A 26,846-nucleotide genomic window follows, 5' to 3' on the forward strand; every position below is an offset into this window, starting at 1 on the left:
GAGCTCAAATGAATTCTTTGCATTGCTACCTTCCACTCCTTATCGGATATGTTCAATGAGAGATCCTTTTCCCATTGTCCTCTTGGATCTTTGAAAGGGAGGGACTGTAAAATAATTTTATATATTGCAAAAATGTTGTCTGAGTCCTTGAAACTGAGCAATATTTTTTCCAGCATACAGGAAGGTGGGAGATGGGGAAAATCGGGCAGGTTCTATTTAAGAAAGTTTCTAATTTGAAGATAGTGAAAGAAATGTGTTGCTGGAAAGTTAAATTTGGAATGTAATTGTTCATAGGATGCAAAGACATTGTCTATGTATAGATCTCTAAGTGATTTAATCCCAAATGTTTTCCAGATTTTAAAAACTGCATATGTTTGCAAGGGTTGAAAAAGGTGGTTCTCATGCAGAGGTGCCACAGATAAAAGATTCTCTGTCTTAAAATGCTTTCTACATTGGTTCCATATTCTGAGTGAGTGAAGCACAATTGGGTTATTAGTATACCGGCGATAGCTTGCATTTATTGGGGCACAAAGCAGAGAATATAAAGAAGTACTGCAGGATTTTATTTCTATTGCACACCAAGCCTGTGTATGTTCATCTATTTGTGTTCAGGTTTTTATAGCTTGTATGTTTGCTGCCCAGCAATAAAACTGAAAGTTGGCTAGAGCCATGCCACCTTCTGCCTTAGGTCTTTGTAGGGTCGCTCTTTGAATATGTGGATGTTTTTAAGTCCCAAATAAAAGAGATTATGGTTGAATCTAATTTCTTAAAAAATGATTTATTGATGTTTATTGGAATGTTTTGAAATAAAAAGAGAAGCTTAGGAAGGATGGATATTCATGTTAACAACGTTAATTCTTCCAGCTAGAGTGAGATGAAGGGTTGACCATCTATGCAAGTCTTGCTTCATTTTTTCCATACAGACGGCAAAATTTTGTTGATAAAGAGTTTTATGTTTACAGTGATCCCTCGCTATATCGCGCTTCGCCTTTCACGGCTTCACTCTATCGCGGATTTTATATGTAAGCATATTTAAATATATATCGCTGATTTTTTGCTGGTTCGTGGATTTCTGCGGACAATGGGTCTTTTAATTTCTGGTACATGCTTCCTCAGTTGGTTTGCCCAATTGATTTCATACAAGGGACGCTATTGGAAGATGGCTGAGAAGCTACCCAGCTTACTTTTCTCTCTCTCTCTCTCTTGCGCTGACTTTTTCTGATCCTGACGTAGGGGGATTGAGCAGGGGGGCTGTTCGCACACCTAGACGATACGGACGCTCGTCTAAAAATGCTGAAAGATTATCTTCACGTTGGCTACCTTCTGTGCAGCTGCTTCGTGAAGTGACATGCTGCACGGTGCTTCGCATACTTAAAAGCACGAAGGGCACGTATTGATTTTTTTATCTGTCTCTCTCTCTCTCTCTCTCTCTCTCTCTCTGCTCCTGACGGAGGGGGTGTGAGCTGCCGCCTTCAACAGCTTTGTGCCGTGGTGCTTCCCATACTTAAAAGCAAACAGCCCTATTGATTTGTTTGCTCCTTTGAAGAGGAAGATCTGTTTGCATTCTTTTAATTGTGAGACTGAACTGTCATCTCTGTCTTGTCATGGAGCACAGTTTAAACTTTTGAAAAAGAGACAAATGTTTGTTTGCAGTGTTTGAATAACGTTCCTGTCTCTCTACAACCTCCTGTGTTTCTGCGCAAATCTGTGACCCAAGCATGACAATATAAAAATAACCATATAAACATATGGTTTCTACTTCGCGGATTTTCTTATTTCGCGGGTGGCTCTGGAACGCAACCCCCGCGATGGAGGAGGGATTACTGTACTTGTAATATTTACCCCTAGGTATTTAAACTGATCTTCAATGATAAAAGGGAAGGTGTCCAATCTAATATTGTATGCTTGAGAATTCACTGGAAAGAGCACACTTTTATTCAAATTAATTCTGAGACTAGAGATCTTTTGAAATTCTGTAAGTGCTGTTAAGACTGCAGGCACAGTATTTTGTGGGTCTGATATATACAGTACCATATCATATGCATATAGAGAAATTTTCTGTTCAAGTCCTTCTCTGATAATACCCTTTATCTGATAAGCATTTCGACAGTGAATTGCCAGTGGTTCAATGACGATTGCAAATAGTAGTGGTGAAAAGGGGCATCCTTGTCTGGTACCACGTTCTAGTTTAAAGTAGTCTGAACAAATGTTGTTACTACAAACTGAAGCTTCTGGATTCGTATACAGTAGTTTGATCCATGTACAAATGTTCGGGCCAAACCCAAATTTCTCTAATGTAGTGAAAAGGTAGTTCCATTCAACCATATCAAATGCTTTTTCTGAATCCAATGATAATAATATCTCTGGGGTGTTTGACTTTGCTGGTGAATATATTACATTAAACAGGCGTCGAAGATTGGAAGCTAAGTGTCGGCCTTTAATAAATCCAGTTTGATCTTGTGATATTACCAAAGGCAGCACTTTCTCCGTCCGTTTAGCTAGGACTTTGGAGAGTATCTTAACATCATTATTCTGAAGTGAAATTGGTCTGTATGATGCACATAGTCTTTATTTTGTTTAGGAAAGACAGTGATTAATGCTTGGCGAAAAGTTTGAGGTAGAATTTGATTGTCTCTAGCTTCTGTAAATGTGTGCTAATAAGAGGGGAGCTAGCTGAGTGGAGAATTTCTTATAAAATTCGACAGGGTAGCCATCAGGGCCTGCTGCTTTCCCACTCTGAAGTGACTTTATCGCATCTAGTAATTCTGATAGCGCCAGAGGTTTATCCAATTCCTCTGCACTAAGAGTATCTATTTGTAGTATCTGTAATGCATCCATAAATGCATTAGATTGTGTGTTGTCTTCTTTAAACTCAGTAGAATATAAGGATTTATAGTAGTCTCTAAATGTGTGCATTATATTTTTATGATCAATGATTTTATCTCCGTTTGTGTTGGTGATTGCTGGGATTGCGTTGCGAACTTCTTACCTGTGGATTTGTTGAGCTAAGAGCTTATTAACTTTCTCTCCGTGTTCATAGTAATGATGTCTTGATTTAAAAATGAGTTGTTCAATTCCTTTAGTTGTTAAGAGGTAGAGCTCTGAATACAGTGCCTGCCTTTTCCTATGAAGAGCCTCACTTGGACACTTGGCATGTTCTTGATCTATTCTAGTAATTTCACTAGTTAGCTCTGATACCTTCTTGTTTTCTAATTTATTTCTGTGGGAAAGATATGAAATAATCTGTCCTCTTAAGAAGGCCTTTACAGTTTCCCAGAGTATTCCTGCAGAGACCTCTGAGAATGTATTTGTCTCTAGAAAGAAACTGATTTGTTCTGATATAAATTCTGTACAGTTCTCGTCTACTAATAGAAGTGGGTTAAGATGCCATCTGCGAGATGAGTATGAGAAGCATAATAATTTTAGTTCCAACATCAGAGGGGCATGGTTGAAAATAACAATAGTGCTGTACTTGCAAGATTTAATCATAGACAAGAAATTATTATCTATAAAGAAATAATCAATTCTTGAGTAGCAATGATGCACTGGTGAGTAGAAGGAATATGTTCTTGAGTTTGTGTTTAGAAACCTCCAGGGGTCTGATAAGTTGTGGTCAGTTAAAAACGGTGTAATTGTCTTTGCAGTGTTAGATGTCATCCCCCATGTGACAGGAGACCTATCTAAGAGTGGATTTAAAACACAATTAAAGTCCCCAGCCATTATAATGTTATGAGTGTTCATATTGGGAATGGATGTAAATACATGTTGCATGAATTCCTTATCATTGACACTGGGTGCATAAACATTTATCAAAATCACTTTTCAGTTAAATAAATTGACCATGACAATCACATATCTACCTTCAGTATCAGATACTACATCTGATGCTACAAATGAGACTGTTCTATGTATGGCAATTCCTACACCTCTAGTTTTCTATGTAAAGCTGGAATGGAACATTTGGCCAGTCCAGTCTTTTTGCAACCGGAACTGATCCTTGCTTAGTAAGTGGGTCTCCTGTAAAAATACTATTTTAGCGCTTACACCTGTTATGTGAGAGAATACTTTCTTTAATTTGTGATTCAGGTCTTTAACATTCCAGCTCACAAAGTTAACTGTGCCATCGTGGAAACATTGATTCTGAATTTTTGATGTCATTTTGTAGTCTTAACTGGAAGTGAGACAGCTTTAATCTTAATTTCCAATTTTCCCACGAGTTATTGCCATGCAGCCTATTGTTACTTTGGTAATTATAATTGTAAGGATTAAAAGGATAGATTAGATATAGCTTGCTCTCTTTCTCTCCCCCCCTTATCCCCCCACCTCCCATTTTGCCTCCCCACGTGAGGCTGGACCCCACTTCACAAAGTCCCAGTCCTCTGACATACCTAGAGACAGGGCATGTCCAAAACAAAACAAGCCCCTCAGTAGCTGCGTTTGAGGATTAAAAAGTAGAGATATCTATTGCCGATAAAGTCTAAATACTATAAGCATACAATATAATTTTCAACAGTCTTGAAATATTAAGATAGTAAACCCAGGGAATGGTGTTAAAAAGTGGCTATGGATAAGCATAGTAAACCCTAATGCAATAATAGCAATAACAATAAACCAAGGGTATGATGTTAAACAGTCTCCTAAAAATCAGATTTTTAAAACCTAGTGTACGCACATTTGTATGCAATTTACCCTTCGTAAATAACAGTCATTTTGTAAATATGCATATATGAATGTGCTTTGAACGATACCCAATTACCACCATGAAACAGACTTGTACATATATAATGTATGAATTTACCTGTAGGTTCAGACAAGGGCAAAAACAGAAAAGAGAGTCAAAAAGCAAAAATTTAAGGTGAAGGAGATAGAAGTTCTTTTCTCCGAAGAAGAGGCATGCAAGAAACATTTACTTAGCCGATAAACAAATGTGTCACAAACAAATGCAGATATGCTGAATGACAACATGTTACTGCTGCTATGAATGGCACACAATGTTTGAAATTAAAAAAAGACGTTTTGAACTCAGGGTAAGAAGGGAATTGCTCATCACTAACAAAGTGCAAGTGCTGTGGGAGGAAGAAAACACACATTTTCATTCTCTGATTTTGAGCTGCAAATGGCACCAGTAATTGGAAATGCCTTATTATGTAGCATTATGCCAGAGCAGTCCAGAGATACAGATGTTGCAAATGTAAAGTGTGCCAGGAGCGCTGGTAAATCAGAGGGTACTAACAAAAATATCTGAGTCATGAAAAGATCTTGTTAGCAAATACGCCCACACACCAGGTCGTTCTACTTTTACAAATGCTGCATGACATCCTCACACTGCCTTACAGTTGGTGGGTACAGAGTGGAGCCATCTGGCTCCATATCAATGAGGTCAGGGTGTGAGAGATTACTATACTGTGCCACACTATGTAACATAGCCAGTGTTGTGCATGTAATGTAGGGGTGGAACCAAATCCGAATATGGTATTCGGATAAGCACAAATAGTGGATTTTTACAAATATTTATTTCGTACAAATGTTTTACCATTTATTTGTATTCAGAAAAAATAATGTAAAATTAAATAGGCACTGTCTATGTCTGCTTACTTGTGCAGCCCTGCTGACACGAGCACGCAGTGAAACATTGTATTTCGCGAGGCCACTTTATATTTTTTCCTATTGGACATGCAATATGTGACATGAATTTTTGACCGGCAGCGGATCATTGTTTACTAGTAAAATGACTTTTTGGGAGCCTAAATCAGGTCATAAGCCAGTCATCATCATAGACAAAAAAATTCCTACAGATCCCTGAACGCTCATTTTATTCATCTATGAACATCTGCATATTCTTCAAGTAGAGCCAAACAAGCCATGTTATGTCAAACCACTAAGCTATGAATTGGCTGCAAGGTATAATATTCATAGCTTTGTGTGCAGTATGTAGGTAGTGAATTGCAACTGGTTTTTACTTAAAGGAATTATTGACAACAAAGGGATTTCATTGGTTACTAATTCTGAGATGTGACAACAGGTAGCCGATATAAACTGAGCAAAACCCAAGTAAGTTCTTCAATGCAAATACATAGCACTGGCCCTCTTAAAAGACAACTGCAATAGAGTTCATTCACCATATTCTTCAGTTTTGAGGTTTAGTATGTTTGTCACGTCAACGCACTTTATAAGAGCAGCTCAGTATATGAATTATTTTGCACACGAGTCATCATTTAGCTAGTTTGGTTGCATCTCCCTGATTCATCAAGGGAATCATTACTTTCCACTTTCTCTGAAATGTTTTTCATACGGATGGCTCAGAGATACCTTCAAATTCCCTCATCAAGTTTTCGTTTATAAATCCTGACATTTGTATGAAAAGTTTTCGGGCCTCTATTTTCTCCATTCTCAAACTTTATAAAGCTGACCCCAGGACTCTGACAAAAACATTTAAGAGCTGGTCCTGAACATATAATGTTTCTTAGTATAATTCTTTACATAAGAACAATTGAAACAAAATTCAAGTGTGAACAGGAACAGAATTCAATTGTATCTTTTCTACTGGAAAATGATCACATCAAGCTAACTCGTATTTATGCTTTGTTTTGTTTGTTCTTGGTCTGTAAATACTTGCATGTATGCATATTCTATTATCCTTACGATATAAGTGAATTGTATTACTTTATTGATCGCAGCAAGTGTGTTTGGGTTATTCTTTGAAAAATAGTCTATTGCTATGTCTGAACCACATACAGAGAAAGTGAATGTTGAAGGAATGGGGCCTCTAGTTATTGGGATTTCTCTCAGTTTTTGCCACAGTGATTCACACCGTCACCTTATAGAGATTTAAGAGTTGTCCGGACCATGTCATATTTTTGAGAACTATAATCGTAATATTTGATTTCTTTTGTTTGTGTATGTTTTGCTTATTTTGTGACGCCATTTTGGTGAGGTCATTTGTTAATTACAGCCATAAGCTGTCTTTCTCCTTTTTGGTATTTACGAGCTTGGCCTGCTTATTTACTGCAATCTTTACCTACTTCTTTCTATTTCATCATCTCCTGATCAATTGTGAGATCATAAAGGTCCATGGTTCTGTTCTACAATACTGTATTCAGCACCCTCTTTCTTAAATAAGTCCTTAGTTATTCAAAAGTATGTATATATAATTATAAAAAATATTGTAGCAAACATGATGAGGGAATTGAGTGCAAAAGGCAAATGTTATGGTATAAGTGTTAGCACTACCATATCAGATCACCAAGAACTTGGATAAAGCTGCCATCCTGGTCATTATATTTGAAGACTGTGCACGTTTTCACATCCTAAAGTCATATGCATTATTTAAATTTGTGACTTAACCACTGGACAGACATGATTGAATGTAACACATACACTATTTTGACCTAATATGAGTAAATAAGAATATGGACGTGAGTGTAAGCTGCAATGGCTGGCATTCCTCTCCTCTAAAATTTTTAATGCAAAGGGAAGGTTCAGAAAACAAATTAATGGATGGCAATGCATTTTATACAGTACAAGAGTCTAGTTAGAGGTACACAAGAACATACTGCAAGAACAAACAAGTAACAGTATTTTACAAATACATACATTTGCTAAGCAAAAAAAAACAACAAAAAAATTCATATGTCCATTTTACAAACCTACTTCTTTCTTTATATGATCACAGTGTACTAGAGCCGTACTAGGAGAGACTGATGGAAATCCATTTCAAGGCACAGATGACTCCACAAAAGCAAAGACAATAAACCTTCCTAACATTCACATCTTTGGGATGTGGAAGGAAATAAAGATATCCAGTGGAAAATGTACACAAACTTGGTGACAACATTGCAATTCTGCACAAACTGTAACCAGGCTAAGATTTGAAGCCCAGTCACTTAAAATGTGTGGCAAGAGCACATGCTTTCCAATGTCACCAATTTTAATGTTATTAATACTGGAAAGCAAGATAAGGAGATTTGAGACCAGTTACAAAGGGGAAAATAGAACTGTTTTGGTCTTTTTAAACTGGTAAAGTCGAAGGGTATCTCGCTTAGGATGTCTGGCAAGCTGCTCTGAAGCACAGCCCCCCTTATGTCTTATTAAACAGAATGAGCTAATTAAAAGCTACTTTTATTTCTTGGCCTTTTCTCTTCCAGCCAACTAATTTAGTCGGTGCCTTCACAAGAGAGAACCATAGGTATTTTAACCTTATAATTTTGAGCATGACTGAAACTTGACAATTTAAGCAAACATTTTATATAATTAACACCTGTCCCACACATGCACTTGTGAGACAACTTCAGGGCTTGTTAAACTGTTCTTCCACCCAGAGTCGAGAGTTGGCACTGTCACCTAATGCCTCTCCTCTTATTTTTTCTGCAGATCCAATGATTGACAGTGGTATGACGAGTGACATCACTTCTGATCTCCTTCGCTTGGCTCTTCCTCCAGGCCTAGACTCCAACACCAACTTTGGGCAGTCTGAACTGGGACTCACGTTTGGAAAGACGTTATAGTTTTGTTGTTAATTTGCTTTTGCTATTTTCACCATCAGTTGTACGGGGATCACTTGCTTGTGCTCAAACCCTACACGACCTGTCTGTCTTTTCATGTACAGTACACACCAAATGAAACAAGAAGCAGAGGGTAGCTACTTACTGTCCACTACAGACATGGCACAAACCTGGTTTTAAGGTTGACTTCTTTTTTTCTATTGTTAAGAACTCCTCTTCCCATACCATGCTACAGGCACTTGGTCAGTTTACTTTTAAAATACTGTATATACTCGCATTTAAGTTCTTCGCAGATAAGTCGGGGCTTGATTTTACCGTATAATTTCCGGTATTTTATAATGTTGGTCGTATAAGTCGAATACAGAAAACTCACGCTATTGGTCCATTATATGTTAATGCCCATCTGAGAAAATAACCACGAGCACACTGCCTTTTTTTCCTATATATTGTGCATAAGTAGCCACACGGTAATACCCAAACTATTCTGAAGCGACATTTGCTCTGATTTGTGTTTTTTATATCTCACACCCTCATACATCTTTATTGTAAGAGCATACCTTATCTACGATGGAGCGTTCGATCAGAAGGAAATATGAAGATGGATTTAAATTAAAAGTCATTGAAGTAGCGAAAGAAATTGGTAACTGCACTGCTGCAACAAAATTCAACGCATCTGAGAAACTGGTGTGAGACTGCAGGAAGCAAGAAGATGTAAAAAAAAAAAAAAAATTAAGTGTCACATTTTTGAAAGGGAATATAAGTCGGGGTCTGATTTTACAATAGATTTTTCGGATTTCAAGACCTGACTTATACATGAGTATATACGGTACTTATTTTCCACTTTGAATAACTGAAATCTTTGCTTTATTGTAAACAAACTAATTGCATATCTATCAGAAGAAAAGTCTGATAGCAATCAACATGCAAACATTAGAATATAATTTTCTTTCTTAATTTCTCAAGGAGAAAATGATTATCTCTGTTTTATAGGGAAGACAACTTTGTGCTCATGTTCAACATATGTTTTGCAAAAAATTAAAATGGCTGATCCAATTCCTTTAAGACATGCAAATAATTTGGTAATGCTGCTACATATAAATTTACAATAATTAGGTAAATACACTCTTGGAATATGGAAAGTTCAAATCTTTTCCCACTATAATTACATTCATGAAATTTCCCACAATCTCAAAAACCTTAGGGAGACAACCGGTCTTTTTAAACTTTCAGACCTTGTAATTCAGCTTTGCAGGGTTCTGAACATTTTACAGACTTGGCAGCTAATTAATTAACCAAGCATCTCACTAAAACCACAAAAAAGGAGGCCAAGTTGTTCAAAGTCTGACAGTCAACACACTGCTCAAATAATCAAATAATATCTGATTATCCTGAAGACAGAAGAGCAGGATACAAAATATGCATGAATAAAAACCTACCTGTAATGTAAAAAAATAACACATATTAATAGACTGCATATTTAAAAGATGAAATTGGCAAAATAAGACATGGTGAGGGTAAAATATTTAAGATTAAGTTGTAGTCATTAACATCAGTAAACTAAAAATATGAAAAATAGACTGAAATTAGGACAAGTAGAAAAATATTTTAAAACACAAAGCTGAAGGGCATAAGTGCCAGAGTCAGGGTGACCACAGTAGTTCAAATATTGTATTATTAATAGAATATTGCCTTATCAATCGTAGAAACAGCACAGAACTTTTTGTTAGGGTGTCATACACTATAAATGCTGGCCTACTTTACCTTTCACAGTTTCTCTATCTACATTTTTATTTTAAACCTGTAAATTAATGAAATTGTGAAAACAATAAAAATAAGTGCATTAGGCTATCTACTACTATTACTACTTCATTTTTATGTTTGTGCTGTCTTATACGGGTTGTCTTTCATATACAGGCTTAAGGTAACTTTATCATGCAGCAAGTACATAGTTTTCAGTTCTGCTGTTTGTCATTAGGAGCTGCTCTATTTATTTCAGACGCTAATGACACTGTCAATGAGAACAGAACACTGACAAGAACATCAACTCGCATGGCCGTAAAGGCAGGAGTGCATGCAGTGTGGCCTCCAGCAACAACTGTTCTGCAAAAATGTTATGGATTCTGTAAAGCAAAACTAATCATGTGTGGTAAAATTTTACTGTTTATAAGGACAAATAATCACACAAACTGACTGTCTCTTTCCATGGTGAACTGAATTGCAGGGAATACTGAGTTAATGTGGCTGTGGAATTAATTCAGCAGGTCACCTTTTTAACACGATGAATGTATCATTGGCATAGTGAATCCAAAGTTTAGCACTGAACTGAGTTACAGCCATGTTTTCAACCATTGCATAACCAGTTTGGCTAAGAGTCCTGACAACAGAGATCACATTCTGCCTGGTACAGTTTTCCTTATCACTGTGGCATTTTAGAAACCTCAGCAAGCATCCCATCCATATCAGGCATTAAAGTTCCACATAAACATGGAAACACTCTGCGGGCAGTTCTCTTTAATGCCAAAAGCAAGAAATCTGCAGCCGAGACATGAAATGCAGTACACAGTAAACCATGCAGTGCATGCCCAGCTGTATACATACAACAAACATCTAAAACACTCACAATACATATACACATGTTTAACTGGCACACGGTGTAGGTAAGATTCAGGGCAAACACTAAAATTGCCAGAGAGCTGGCTGAATCGTGGCTCTCTAATGAAAACGCCATTAGAAGACACTTGGTCATGAACCCAGCATATGCAGGCTTAAAAATAAAAAGAAGAACTTCTAAATAATAAAAAATGACTTTAAGACCAACAGTCTCTGAACCCCACCTTACTAATCCACCCCCCTTACACCTACATCCCCCCATTTGCTATATATTGCCTTTGATACTTGAATGTCTAATTATTTTTCTCTGATGATGACACCTGATTGGTGTTGAAAGCTCAGAAATAAAAGACTCTTTTAAATTACGTGATTCATTTTCTAGCTATAAAAAATGTATGTATATATATATATATACACATATATATATATTATATATATATATATTATATATATATATATATTGTGGAATGCAGCCCGGACACAGACAGACGGGCATCGTTTTTAAGGCCAACACACACATTTATTTACAATATTTACAAAGTAATTTAAGCACAAACCCCAGTGCCACTGCACCAATCACCCCAGTCCAGGCCAAAACCACAGTTTGCCTTTTCTTCTTCGGATCGCCTCCTTCTCTCTCCACTCGACCTTGTCCTCTTCCACCCGACTCCAGCCCTGAACGAAGGGAGGCGGGCCCTTTTATCTTCCCCCGGATGTGCTCCAGGTGTGCTCCGGCAATCTTCTACTGACACGCCCCAGTGTGGCGGAAGTGCCAGATGTATCCCCAGAAGCACTCTGGGTGTCCCTGCACCTTTTCCTCCCAGCACTTCCTGGTGTGGTAGAAGTGCTGAGGTCCAGGGCTCTCCAGGCATTGGGGCGCCCCCTGGCGGTGACCACGGGCCCCTACAGGGCTGAGCTTCAAAGCTCTGCACCCGTGGCCAGAAAAGCAACCAGGGCAGTCGCCCCCTCATGGTCTGGAGGAGGCATGAACCCTCATCCTGTCCTCTCGGGCGTCCTGGCTGGGTACCACCCCCAGCCGTGTGCCACAATATATATATATATATATATATATATATATATATATATATATATATATATATATATGTGTGTGTATGTATATAAAATATAAATAAGGGTGGAAAACTCCTGTGAATGTGAAAATTTGCAAATAATACTTGGCCCCTCTAACTGTGGTGCTGTGTGTCAAAACAGGGTGTTTCTGTGGTTTAATTTATTAACTGGTTTTTGTTTTTTTATTATTTATCCCACTGGTTGAGCAAATGGTGAGTGCCTAAAATCAGCTAGGGTTGGTCATGTGGACTTCAAGGAGAGGGGAAAGTAAGAAAGCAGAAAAACAAATTGGAAGAAAGGAAACTGAGATGTTAGCGCAAGCTCAAGAAAGGCAAGGGCTAAGAAGGATGTTTAAAGGTCTATACGGGTTTTCGGCAGCTGGGAGGTTATGACTGCATCTACTGAAAACCTAAGGGAGCAATGAAGGAAGAAGGTGCCTTGCGGGGATCCCACAAAGATAACTTATAATTTTGATGCTATCTTATGCACTTAAACTAATGAATATTAAAAAAAAACACTAGTATGTGTATGATGTCATGTGATACAAATTATTTTCAACATTGTTAATACATTTTTGACTTGGCATCTTTTGTCAATTTCTGCAATCTTTTGGCAAGCTCCAAAAATATTCCCATTTAATTGTTGACGGCCAACTTGTGAATAACTGAAACTGCAAACATCAAATTTGCGAATGTGGAGGGGCAACTATATGCAAGTTATGTTCATATATATAAGAACAGGATAATGTGAAATAACATGTTTACTTGGTGTCTGCGTAAGTATAAAAGAACAGCAAAAAGCAGTCAGAATTCATTCTTGTCAGGTGAAGATAAAACTTTATTTTTGCATAATCTCAAAAGAAAAATAATGTAGCTATGTTTGTTTTTGTTACAGATGTGCATGTATTGATTTAATGTAAATGGTTCACTTGTTAAATGTCATTTTCAAGTAGGAAAGACAGACATTTAAGGTACTTTATAATCATTAATAACAGTGCGGGAGAGTTATGATGTATTGCATTATGATTAACACATGCAAATAAAACTTTCACTATACTCTGTACACATGACAATAACAACCCTATAAACCTATTATTATATTTAGAAAAAAATAGTTAAAATAGTTTACAGTTATTTTTTTCACAGCACGGGAGCAGCCGAAAGAAGAAGAAGAAGATTTGCAGTAATCATATATACAGTAATCCCTCGCTATATCGCGCTTCGCCTTTCGCGGCTTCACTCCATCGCGGATTTTATATGTAAGCATATTTAAATATATATCGCAGATTTTTTGCTGGTTCGCGGATTTCTGCGGACAATTGGTCTTTTAATTTCTGGTACATGCTTCCTCAGTTGGTTTGCCCAGTTGATTTCATACAAGGGACGCTATTGGCAGATGGCTGAGAAGCTACCCAACTTACTTTTCTCTCTCTCTCTCTTGCGCTGACTTTCTCTGATCCTGACCTAGGGGGATTGAGCAGGGGGGCTGTTCGCACACCTAGATGATACGGACGCTCGTCTAAAAATGCTGAAAGATTATCTTCACGTTGCTACCTTCTGTGCAGCTGCTTCCTGAAGCGACATGCTGCACGGTGCTTCGCATACTTAAAAGCTCGAAGGGCACGTATTGATTTTTGCTTGTTTGTTTTTCTCTGTCTCTCTCTCTCTCTCTCTCTGCTCCTGATGGAGGGGGTGTGAGCTGCCGCCTTCAACAGCTTTGTGCCGCGGTGCTTCGCATACTTAAAAGCCAAACAGCCCTATTGATTTGTTTGCTTTTCTCTATCTCTCTGACATGATCTGCTCCTGACACACACTCCTTTGAAGAGGAAGATATAGTTTGCATTCTTTTAATTGTAAGACGGAACTGTCATCTCTGTCTTGTCATGGAGCACAGTTTAAACTTTTGAAAAAGAGACAAATGTTTGTTTGCAGTGTTTGAATAACATTCCTGTCTCTCTACAACCTCCTGTGTTTCTGCGCAAATCTGTGACCCAAGCATGACAATATAAAAATAACCATATAAACATATGGTTTCTACTTCGTGGATTTTCTTATTTCGCGGGTGGCTCTGGAACGCAACCCCCGCGATGGAGGAGGGATTACTGTAAATTGTCACATGTGTGCGCTTGGGGAACAACCTAAAGGCTTAGGTGAGTGTGATTTACCACCAAGACATGAGGGGGCAGTGTCTAATAACGTTCCCTCTCCTCTTTCTCCCTCTGTAGAAAGGAAGATTGACATCTCTCTCCACTCTGATGTCATTTCCAGGGTCAGACCACCTGGCCCCACCTCTTCCTCCCAGAATTCCACATAAGGGGAAGCAATGCCATCTTAGAGAGACTGATCAGAGAATTAATGAAGTCTCAACATTGCGTTGTACTACACGTTTTCTTTTACACATTTTGTGTTCTCCAATATACGGGGTTTGCCTTTGGGTGCCGCAGACCCTTTATTTTGTGCCTTTTGTCTTTTTACAAAGTATACAAAAAGACATTTTTCTTACAGTATTATTCAAATGACTGTGTAATTAATACTGTGTAAAATAATAATACACTCATGTTAGAAATTTCTCACCGGAGCACCAAAATAAAAGTAGAGTGCACATTACTGTAAATAAATGTCATTCATTGAACCTTCTCATAAAAACAAAAAAAAAAATCAAAGTATATATCTGGAAAATACAGCATATGTGGGAAAAAATATTCCGTATATACCACATAATAGCTCCTTCTCAAAGTAAGTTCCTTTATTCTCAGTAAATTTTAAAATGTAACACTGAGTCATAAAATTAAATAGCATTTTTCACTATAAACCTATTTTTAAATTCATTTATTTTAAAATTGATTGTGCACTTAGCTGAGTCCAGTCCTTTATTTTGCATCAGTCCACTAAACGACTTACTGTCACATACAAAACCAACTCTTACTTCAGAGTCACCAATTAACTTCTTGGAGAAAATACAGAGTACTGGGACAAAAAAACACACAGAAATGGTAACATATCCCAGCTCCACACCGATACAGTAGTGTCTAGTTGAAATTCAAATCCAGTCTACGTGAGTTGTGAGGCAACAGCACTAACCACTGCCACAACTGAGCATATATCCAGTAATGTATTGTATTTTCTAGAAAATAAAGAATGTACTAGTTTCAAGAAAGTAAAATATATAACTAATTCCATGAGGAAGACTTATACCAGCAACCACAAAAAATGTACAGTATACAGTATAAAACTTTTAATACAAAATTATATATAAATGTTTTACTCATTTTTATATAATTCATGTTTACATACCACAGCTCACCATACTAATGCTTCACCATGACCTTACGTGAATGGTCCTGGTCAAATCTGCTTACAACGTTTTAGCTATCCTTATTACACATGACTGAAACAGAATCTCATAAGGGAGTTAGTTCTTCATGAAAGGTGAAACAGGATTAAGAGAATTTGAGAATGGTGTGTTATATAATATCCATCTCTTAATTGCGAAATGGGATGCGAAAATTTCCAGCCCACACACTGTGATTTTTTTGAATATTTCAGCAGTTTATTCCGTTCTGAAAGTGTAAAGGTTCCTACTTTACTATAAATTGGATGGATGTTTGTATATACCTAAATTATGAATATTTTTATTAATTAAAAATTGATTTTTCTTTTCACATCAATAACGTCTCCCATATGTCATGATCATTTAAATAATGAAATGAATTTGACAAATATGTATTTTATGATTCAGTGTCACTTTTGATAAACTAACATAAATACTTCAATGAGAAAAAATACAATAAATGTCTTGGCAAACATATTTACTGAGATTACAGATTGATTTATATTTAGTAAAAAAAACAAAACTAAAGGTTGCATATTAGGGATATAACAAAATGATGACAGCTTGTCTGTGTGTCAGCATCAGGCAATCAAAAGCACAGAACATTGCCTCTTACTTACACTCTACATTTCCTGCTCTTCCCAGTCAAGTGTAAAAGCAACCTGCCATTACGTCCACCTGCTTCCCCATTCCCAAACGGTCGTTAATTGCCTATGGTTTGATACAGCTGGTCTCCTCTAGAAGCTGAGGCGTCACCAGTGACAGCTCTCTCAGACAGTGACAATGCTCATTTATCATCACTGAAGCTTCTCATCAGGAAGGGGTTTGGGGATTCCCAATAGAACCTTCTGAAAGCTGGAATGCGAGTCCAAATTCTCCACGGCCCCCAGGAGTCATTTTAACATTTCACTCTTTTTTTTCCTCCATACCTACACTTGATGTGCTCAGCATCAGATCCATGTCTTCTAGCTTTCATTTAATAAAACATGTTTTCCATATTTTGCAGCAGCATTCAAACCATAGCCTTTAAACTAATCATGCTTTCTAGCCTGAACTGTTAATGTGGGAAAACAGCACTGAGTACAAAACTACACAAAGTACAAAATCTGCCTACATTTTACAGCATAATATATGGTATTAAAACAGATCAGACTGCCATACACAATCATAATCTTTCTTAGCAAATCATTAGAGAGACTAACAGGAAATCAATACAATCTGTTATCATGTACCAGATTGTTGAAACAATACTCTCATATTTTATGATGGATATTTTGACTGAAAACAAGTGAACTTCCATAGACGTCTATGACCTTTACTTGTAATCCCAATGTTTTACATCTACATTCGATTGGTGCACCTACCACATATCAAGGCAGGTGGAATAGTCTGTTGAGCCCAAGAGGACATCTGGAGGTCTGTACCACAAAGTGACCACCTCATTAGAGTAGGTGTGACTTGGGACTGACTTGGCTCTGGCGAGACCTGCAAAAAAAGCAACATAAACATATAAATGACAGTTTAGCAGCAGGAAAAAGTACCCTATTTGTTTTTTATAAACATCAAATTGGTGACTTCATAAAGCAAATGTTTTCAGGATACAGAAATAAAACTACCTACAAAAGATGTCAAACAATAGAATATACAGTGTTATTTTATTTATTCTCATCAATTTTCTATTGCAGGCCTATTCATATTATGAAATTTGAAATAATATTAGGTGTGTTTACACAATATTAAATTCATTTTCAAAATGTTAGGTTTATACATGTGATATCATGGCAGCACTGCCTGTACACTGATGCATCCAGAAGAACTGCAAAATCTGAGCACTTAATGCATCAAAGAAATGAAACCTCAACAGTCTTGGACACAAAAGATATTATTACATTAGACCAAGACCCCATAAGCACTCTTAAAACAGAGGATCTACCTTAAAAGAGCCTGGTGACCTTACATTCATACTGGACCCAGAGCCCATAGACTCTCTTAAAGCAGAAAACTACCTGAAAAAGAGGATGGTCTCAAAATGCGCATCAATTAAAATTATAACATTACCACTGTGTCTGTCCTTTTGGTTGTCTGCACGCACCCCCTGCCTTAAGCTGCACCCCCTCTGCTACCTAAACAAAAGTCCTGCCCTTTCCTCAGAACAGAAGAAAGTAAGATGTTATTAGGTGGCCAGGAAACAGACATAATGTACAAGCTGGCTGCATAGTTTTGGGAATTATGATTTCTGGTAGAAATTTACAATTTATAAACAAATATCCATTTCAGTAGATTCATGCTTTAAAATAAACAGCCTGTGTCTATCTTTTCTCAAAATATGGCAAACATGTTACCATGTACTATATATACAGTATATGTACAAGGGTATGTCAAAAATTATCCCCACTTTAAATATAATTTTTTTGGGTTGGCTCTACAGCTTTCCCCATTTAGATGTGGAAACATGGTGTGTCTGTGGACACTGTTGTTATAAAGTTTCAGCTTTGATCAGTTAGTTTCTCTTGTCACTTTTCTGGAGTAAACATGGCTGCCCTACTCTCCGTTTGAACCAAAGAAATGCAGCAAGGGGTGAGACACTTTTTATGGGAAGAAAGTGTACCATGGGCTAAAATACTTGTCAAATTCGTCTGAATCATGGTATAGTGTTGACAAATGTTGTCATTATTAGTGAAAGTGGATGGGCGTCCTGCTCCTTCTTCATGCCAAACACTTGTCTCACCATTTTTAAACTTCTCAATTTATTTGTAAACACTCTGTCTTAGTGAAACACTGTCTCCATATTGTATAGAAAGCCATTTATGGATTTTGGCCTTATATACACTCACACACACATACATATAATATCTATCTATCTATTATATATATATATTATATACAGTACCAGTGTACAGGCCGGCTATGATATCCAGCAACCTCAAGGGGATCCCGCGAACCCTCAGGATGTCCCAGAGGGCAGCTCAATCAACTGAGTCGAACACTTTAAAAACACGAAAATCAACAAAGGCTGCAAAGAAACTCTGCTGATATTCGTGTTTGCGCTCCATGAGAACCCTCAGTGCTAGGATGCGGTCGATGGTAGACTTCTTAGGCGTAAAACCAGACTGTTCCGGTCGATGGAAGGTGAGCAAGTGATCACGGATCCTATTGAGGACGACCCTAGGAAGGACCTTACCTGGCACCGAGAGCAGTGTTATCCCCTTGTAGTTGCTGCAATCCAGGCGATCACCCTTCCCTTTCCAGAAAGGGACGACAAGTCCTGTTTTCCAGTCAGTTGGGATGATGCCAGTCTCCCAAATGGAAGCTAAGATTTCTTGCAATGCCAGGAGGGCAGCCTTACCACCTGCCTGGATAAGTTCAACCTGGATACCACAGATCCCTGCAGCCTTTCCTCCCCTCAGCTGGTTCACCACCTGTGCAATCTCAGTAAGATTGGGTGGTTCACAGCCAATTGGAGGATCGGCCTCAAGGACTGTAGATCCAGAGATATCCAACATCCTAGCTGAAGGATCATCTTTGAACAACTGCTCAAAGTAGCCAGCCCAGCAGGTCACAACTGCAGTGTCATCCGTAAGGACCGTTCCATCAGCTGCCCTGACTGCAACTCTCTGAGGAACAGATTCGGATCTGTGTAATGCATCGCTTCCTCTGTAAGCAGGATGTGGGTCGCTAGACCACAGATGGTGTGTCACTTGCTCACAGATTCCTCTAACAAACGCCTCTTTATCTGTCCTCAGTACCCTTGCACCCGTCCTTCTCAGTTCCCGGTACAGACCAGAGTTGCCATTGAGCTGTGCGCTGCGACTCCTCTCGGTGATATCCACGATGTCCTGCGAGATGAAACACCTCCTTCTGGGAACACCGGTAACACCAACACAACCCTCAGCAACCTTCAGGTTCTTGTCTCGGAAGGTCTCCCACATCACATTAGGATCAGCAGTTGCACCCAAAAATTGCAAATTCCTCACACAAACTGCGTGCAAACTCATTAGAAACAGCCTGGTCTTGGAATCTGGCCAAGTCCAGGCTCATTTTCCTAGTAGGTGGTAACCTACTGGACCTAAGCTGGATCCTAAGAGTAGCAACAACAAGTCTGTGGTCAGAATTCACAAACTGGGCACTTCTGTAGACCCTGCAGTTTCTCCGGCGTCTGCCCACGGGGATGTGATCAATCTCCTTTACCGCGCCACCAGTATTGGAGTACCAAGTCCAACGATGCGTTTCTGGGTGCTGGAACCAGAATCCAGTAATTCGCAGCCCCTGACCTTTTGCAAAGTCAAGGAACATGGAGCCACTTTCAACACAGTCACCAGACATATGGGGACCGAAACAATCGTCATAGCCAGCCCTGTCAGTGCCAGTGGCTGCACTGAAGTCACCAATGACCAGAGGAGTGTCACCTCATGGGCACCCATCAACCACCGAGCGAAGCAGCGAATAAAATGTCTCCCTCTCCAAGACATCACTCACCACGGTCAGAGCATACACTAATACAACAGACAAGGCACCCAGGGAGTGCCGTAATCTGAGTCTCATAATATGCTCATTAAAAGAAGTGACATCGGACACCATCGGAAGAAGCCAATCCGCTACAGCAAAAGCTACTCCCTGAGTATGACAGCCATCAGAGCGACCAGACCAATAAAAGGTGTATCCACCTACAGAGATCTGGCCAGTTCCCGGTCTGCGCACCTCAGAGAGTACTGCCTCTGAAATGCGTAGTTTACGCAGCTCCTCCAACAGCAGAGGAAGATGATCATCTTGCCGCCTCAAATTGGGACCCGAGTGCTGCCGTGCAGCGGGCGACGCCTCAGCACCACACCAGTTCCGATTCCCAACAGACCTGACTCCATTGGCTCTCTAACGGTTTTAAACTCTTCCGGGGATGGGGCTCCTGAGGGCTTTCCTCCATCCCCTTCGTGATGCGAGCAGCCTTTCTATTGGCGGCTACAGCAGAGCTACTCCTGCGCAGAGCAAAAAAAGAGTCCTTTCTGTCGTCTTACAGCTGTGTGAAGTTTTTTTTAAGATTAAGTATGCTTACATAAAACAATTTCTGACCTTGCCTAGACCCCCCTGAGCACAGATTCATCCTATTACAATATCTCAGTGTGTCTAAAATAAATATTGCACTTTTCAGTTTGTCAAAGTGCTGGGAACCTTCATACTCCATTTTCTAAAGCAATTTCATGAATAGTATATTGTCATGGAAGTCTACAATAGCAAAGTTTAGATTCATGGTCACGGCGGCATATAAATAAAAAGACAGCAAGGTGTAAAAATATTTATTCTGCAGAATAAATTGCCATACTTCATGCAAGAGGCACAAAAAGATATTATCCAGCTTGTTGATCCAAAATTATATATTGATTTAAAATAGGAAAAGGAAATTGAAAAATATACCCCAGAATCCTGCTATTCTCACATGTTTAAAAACGTAAGTGAAAGCCAATACTTTTCCAGTTCAGCTTTAACATGAAGTCCCCTATCTGGGAAGACTTAAAATTGGGTCTACTGAAAACACCACAATAGTGTTAACCTAGATTATAGTATATGGAAGCTTGGTTAAACGGCATTTACTTGATAAAAACTATCTATCAGTCAGTAAATCTTCCTTTTATATGAGATTTGTGAAAGCATGCATCATTACTAGCTGCTTTACTAAGAAATATTAAAATATTGTTTTAAAACACTAACTGGGCAATACAAAAGCAACTGAGAATATAACAAAGCAGTATTACTCAGAGATACCAGAAGAAGTATGAAATCCATCCATTCATCCATTATCCAACCCACTACATCCTAACTACAGGGTCACGGAGGGTCTGCTGGAGCCAATCCCAGTCACAAGGCAGGAAACAAACCCTGGGCAGGGCGCCAGCCCACCGCAGGGTGCATACACACACACACACACCCACACACACTAGGGACAATTTAGAATTGCCAATGCACCTAACCTGCATGTCTTTGGACTGTGGGAGGAAACCGGAGTACCTGGAGGAAACCCATGCAGACATGGGGAGAACAGGCAAACTCCACGCAGGGAGGACCCGAGAAGTGAACCCAGGTCTCCTAACTGCGAGGCAGCAGGGCTACCGTTGCACCACTGTGCCACCCAAATATGAAATTATTATTGTCAAAATATATACTATATAAGGGCTTGGCTACATACAGAAGAGGAATTTAAACAAAGGTAATGTTGCACTCTAGGATGGAAAGTATGAAATGCTAACTTTCAGCCTATTGTTATGGGGAAGATAAAAATCAACGAAAGCCGGTTATGAAATCTGTCTGGTTTTGACTATCTTCTTAGTGCTGTATTTTCCTTTCTCATTTGTGAGATAATTATGATCATCAAAATTGAATAATGGTTGCCTTGCAACTCTGGATGGTGGAGCACAGGGGTGATCAACCGCAGAATCAATGTCGTAGGTTTCATAGTGCCATGGGCAATTTGCATAAAGTTATTCACCAATTGCAACTAAAACACCATTTTTCAGATATAAAATCCTACCCAATTTGCATGTAACATTTATGAATGAGCACACAGCAAAGCTACATTTTAGAGCTTAATATTTACAGGGAGGGCCAGCACTTCTCCTTCTAGCAATCAAAAGAAGAATTTGGAAAAGCAAACTGCTTAATGCTTTTTAATCAGATTCTCATTAGTCCTAAAGATTTCAGTCTTTTTGTGTGGAAATTCAAAGGGTGTTACGCTTTATGAAATCGCTAAAAGCAACTCCAATGTAAGCACTGCATGAGCTTAAACACTTTGAGTGAAGAGACAGTGATTATTATGAATAAATGCTGTGTATGTTTGCCTTGCATTAAATTAAATCACTTATATATAGCACCATTTTACTTACTTTATTTTTCTATTTTGCTTGTATTAGCCAAATTGAAGTCGCTGCCCCATGGTTGGTTCATACTTCTCTGTGTGTCTTTTAAAGCCTGGTGAGCTGTTTATTTAAATCAGTGGTCCTCAATCATGGTCCTGGAGGGCCACAGTGGCTACGGCTTTTCATTCCAGCCAGTGTCCTAATTAGAACTCAGTCCTTGCTCATAATGATGGTTGGTGTTTAACTCTATGCCTTGTTAGTGCTTTCATTCATCAAAGACAAATTTTAGTTACTTTGTAGATCAGAGGTCCTCAATTACAGTCCCGGAGGTCTGCTATGGCTGCAGGTTTTTCACTTTAACCAATTTCTTTATTAGAACCCATTTATTTACTACTAAAGCAATACATTTTTGGGCTTAATTTTAGTTCTCTTGCCTGTTACCATTCAGAACCTTTAATTGCCTATTTTAGCAGTTGCATTTAAGTTTTAATTGTTGCCTGTTTTCTTAATCAGACATTAGTTAATAATGAGATGCAGATAACCAATAAACCAGCAGCTCTCCAGCTAACGTGCTTACCATGAAGTATCAGTGATAAAAAATGTTTAGAAATTAATGAGAGGGGAATTGGAAGGACCATTAAGTTTAAATCTATTCTGGTCCATAATGTTCTCACAAAAGGAAACGCTACAATTGCTCTTGGATGAATGCAAGCATTAACAAGCAAAACAGTTCAATACCAAGTGTCATTAGCAGCATGGACTGTCTTCTAATTAGGAAACTAGTTGGAATAAAAACCTGCAGCCACTGCGGCCCTCGAGGACCGTGATTGAGGACCCCTGATTTAAATGTTTCTATCAGGGCTTTGATTATGAACACCATAAAAAGCAGCACTTAGTTTTTATCAGGGAGGCATGAAAGTTAAGTGAGTAGCACTTCTGCCTCACCGCAATTGCATCCTAGTTCAGTTTATAGCTGGGCGGATACGTCAGTAAAGTCTGCATGACCTCATGATGTTTAGCTGGCCTTCCTTCAGTTTTCTCGCTCTTTCAAAGACATGCTGTTAGTTTAAAGGGAGGTTCTATGCTGGTCCAGTGTCAGAGGATGTGGGATTCTGCCCTGAAACCCACTGGTGTCTCATCAAGGACTGACTGTTATTGCTGCTAGGATAGGCTTGGGCTCCTCATGGGCCAGCACTGCAGAATATGGTTGGATGGATGGTTTTCAGCTGTAATATACTGTTTTAATTCAACTTGAATGTGGGCTGTATACCTGTATGTAAATAAAATGTTCTGCAGTCCATGCAATAATAATAATTATTTAAAACCAGAGTTGGGAAACATTACTTTTAAAAGGAACTAAGTTACATTATTTATTACTTTTATAAAAAAGTAACTAAATATGTTATGAAATCACTTCTTATAAAATATAATGCATTACAAACAGTGCATTATATATGCATTACTTTTTCTTCATTTGTTTGTATTGTGATGAACGGCCAGCAGCTCAACCTGGATGGCCAAAGACTGGAAGGACGAGGGAAGGCAGCTACTTTGGGACACTGCCTCCCCCTGGAAACCGCAAATATCCTCCGCAATTTTTATGGCTTTTTTCGCGGCAATACTGTAATGTAGTGGAAATGTAGCTTGGGATGGTGAAAGTAGCCAATAGAATTTGAAACTGCAGTCCAGCAGTCCCTGCAGTGGCTCTGATTGGATTTCTGCTGAGAATGCTGTGGCTATTGGGGTCAAAGGATATCAGTGCGGCTTTTACAAAGGGGGCCGGTGACCAAAAGCAAAAAAAAAGTTTTTCTAATTTGTGTTTCAAGTTCCTGTCTTTCTGCCTGCCTTCTGTACTTATTCGTTTTGTCCTGGATCGTTTCGTGTTTGGCATCTGCATTGTCTTGCCATCTGCCTGTGTACATGAGGACTGTAAGTGGATTCATGGCCATCCTGTAAAGAAAGAAGCGCTCCTGAACCCATCTTCACCATTTCAGGAACTAGCGGTAGGACTATTTTTATATTCCCATTCAATGTGCAGATCTTTGGACTATCTATTTTCATCATTACATTTCATCTGTTATCGTTTTTCATGATTTACTGTGTGTGTTTTGTTGGTGCTTTGTTGTATTTAATGTGTAATCGCTGTAAGGGGAACAGGGGTGATATTGTTGTTTTCATTTATTTCATTTGTTTTCATTACATTCTTTATTTGCTATTTGATAACCAGATTGCTTTGTTTTTGTCTCTGTTTGTGAGTGCGTGTGGGTCGGGTCAAGGCTGGATGCGTCCCTGGAATCTCCACCATAAAAATAAATAAATCGCCGTCTTAGACGGTGTGAATCTTAGCGGCACCGGATCGCTACAGCGTTATTCATTTCGCCTTGCTGCTGGATTGACTGTGATGAATCTCCAGCTGGGTGTTCTTGTGTTTTCCATTTTGTTACTCTTAACCCACCACGACCAGCTATAGTCGTTTCCCAGTGCCATTTCCGAGCATGCAGGAGCTGACTTAAAAGCCTGAACAGCATCTGTCCTTTTTGGCTGATTGCTTTGTTTTTCTCTCCTCCCCCAGACATCCTCTGCTCCTGTTGGGGGTTGTGCTCCCCTATGATGTTTGTCTATTCTTTAATTGATAACTAGTCTTTGAATAAAGTTCCTGTCTCTACAATCTCCTATGTTTCTGTGCAATTCTGGGACCCAAGCGTGACACACTGCAGCCTCACTGTCTCTGGGATTGAGACAGCGTCAGCATTCACCTCTGTGTGTTTGTGTGCAGCCAGTTCAAGCGCAGTTGGCTCGGTGATTTCTTCCATGCTGTCAGTTGCACCTTGTACATATTGTTCCAGTAGTTTTTTTAAATAGTTTTTACAGTTCATTAGCAGCGTGTAAAATTATCAGTGTTGCAGTAATTGTGATGTTCTTTGCATGGAAAAAAAATGTGTTCTATTAAAATTTCACTTTTTCTTTGTGAATTGTGACATTTACTTAAAGTGCAGCAAAAAAGTATTTGGCGTCCAGGGATGAATTAGCCCCCAAGTATGTGGCAGTTTAAGGGTTAAAGCCCCAAGATGCTGTCGAAACGCCCTGCACTGTCTAAGGCTTCTGGCAATGAAAACATGCTTGCATGAACTACAGTACATATAGCGGTAACATCGGTATTTTACATTCTAGCACTGCGGGAGACGTAGCAGTACAGTATACAGGTTTACCTTTACAATCTTTTTTTCTTAGGTAATGTATTAAGTTGAGTTTGAAATTTTGGGGTTTGTTTTGGGGGAATATTTAGGGTTTAAACTATAAAAATAGGCATTTTTTTAACCACATCCAAAATTTGCGGTTTTTCACAATTCGCGGGTGCTCTATGAATGTAACCCCCGCGAATTTTGGGGGTGTACTGTAATTATAACTTTCATTAAGTCCCTTTCACTTGATTGCATTCTACACATGTGCTTAACCTATTCCTCATAAGCTGTCACCAGATGGCTGGAGCACATGCATGCACAATGTTACACCAACAGTAGTATGCAATGACTTAAAAAGGTAATACTTCTGCATAATATCACAGTTTCACTTATTTATTCTTTTTGTAGAGTGGCCGGAATAAGCTCCCATAGTAACGCAGATGTTTTTTTTTTTTTTAGGTAGCAGATATTTTTGCTTCAATAAAATAAGTATTAGGTTAGGTTAATTATTACTTCAAAATGTAATCTCAATACATAATGCACATTACTTTTAACACGTTGCCCCCAATACTGTTTAAAACCTATGATATGGTTTCGCATTGTTAAGCACTGCTACCTAGGTTCAAACTTTACGCCCAGTCATTATCTGTGTGGGGTTTACAGTATGCAGACTTCCACTGACTACATGGGATTTCCTCCCACATTCCCAAAGTTGTGATGGTTAGAGTTAGTTGGTCATTCTGAATTGGTCCTGTGAGAGTGATGGATATATGTGGGAGTGGGCCCTGTCAAGGACTGGCACCCAGTCCAGGGCTGTTCCCTGCCTTGTTCGCAGGGCTGAACCTCGCTACTTTACTTTTGATTACGCAGGCTTGAAAGTGTTAATATTAGTTTAAACTTCCTAAAATACTTTACCAGAAGGAACAGATCCAACTGAAGGACAGGGTAAAGTAGCATGCATATAATATATGGTGATTTAACAGTGTGTTATTACTATAACATGCATGTTCACTTTGTTAAATACCAAAAATGGGGAAAATGAGCAGGTTAATTTATTCTTGATGAACAAAATATATTTGCACATGGTCTTGTCGTACACTCACATTTACCTTTTACAAGACTAAATAGGTGAATATGAAATTAATGTTGAACTGGATGGCCTGTTATTGTCAGAACAAGATATTTGCTATTTTTTCTTAATACAGAATACTTCAAATAAATTCTAGGCTACCAATAAATATACATTATTTATTCTGTAACGTATGTTTTTACTTTTTGCAAATTGTGTAAGGAGCATAAGCATATTAGTA

General features: G+C 38.7%; 1 protein-coding gene across 3 annotated transcripts in view; it reads right to left on the reverse strand.

The window, feature by feature from the left end:
• The window catches only part of cdk14 (cyclin-dependent kinase 14), an 868,117-nt gene that overhangs the window by 333,491 nt on the left and 507,780 nt on the right, over positions 1-26,846 (reverse strand). For all 3 annotated transcript variants that reach the window (XM_028817112.2, XM_028817115.2, XM_028817113.2), the window contains one exon: positions 16,877-16,997. In XM_028817112.2, coding sequence (XP_028672945.1) covers positions 16,877-16,997 — 121 coding nt within the window. The remainder of the gene's footprint in view (positions 1-16,876; positions 16,998-26,846) is intronic.

The sequence above is a fragment of the Erpetoichthys calabaricus genome, chromosome 13 (genome assembly GCF_900747795.2).
Source record: "Erpetoichthys calabaricus chromosome 13, fErpCal1.3, whole genome shotgun sequence".
Taxonomy (NCBI): domain Eukaryota; kingdom Metazoa; phylum Chordata; class Cladistia; order Polypteriformes; family Polypteridae; genus Erpetoichthys; species Erpetoichthys calabaricus.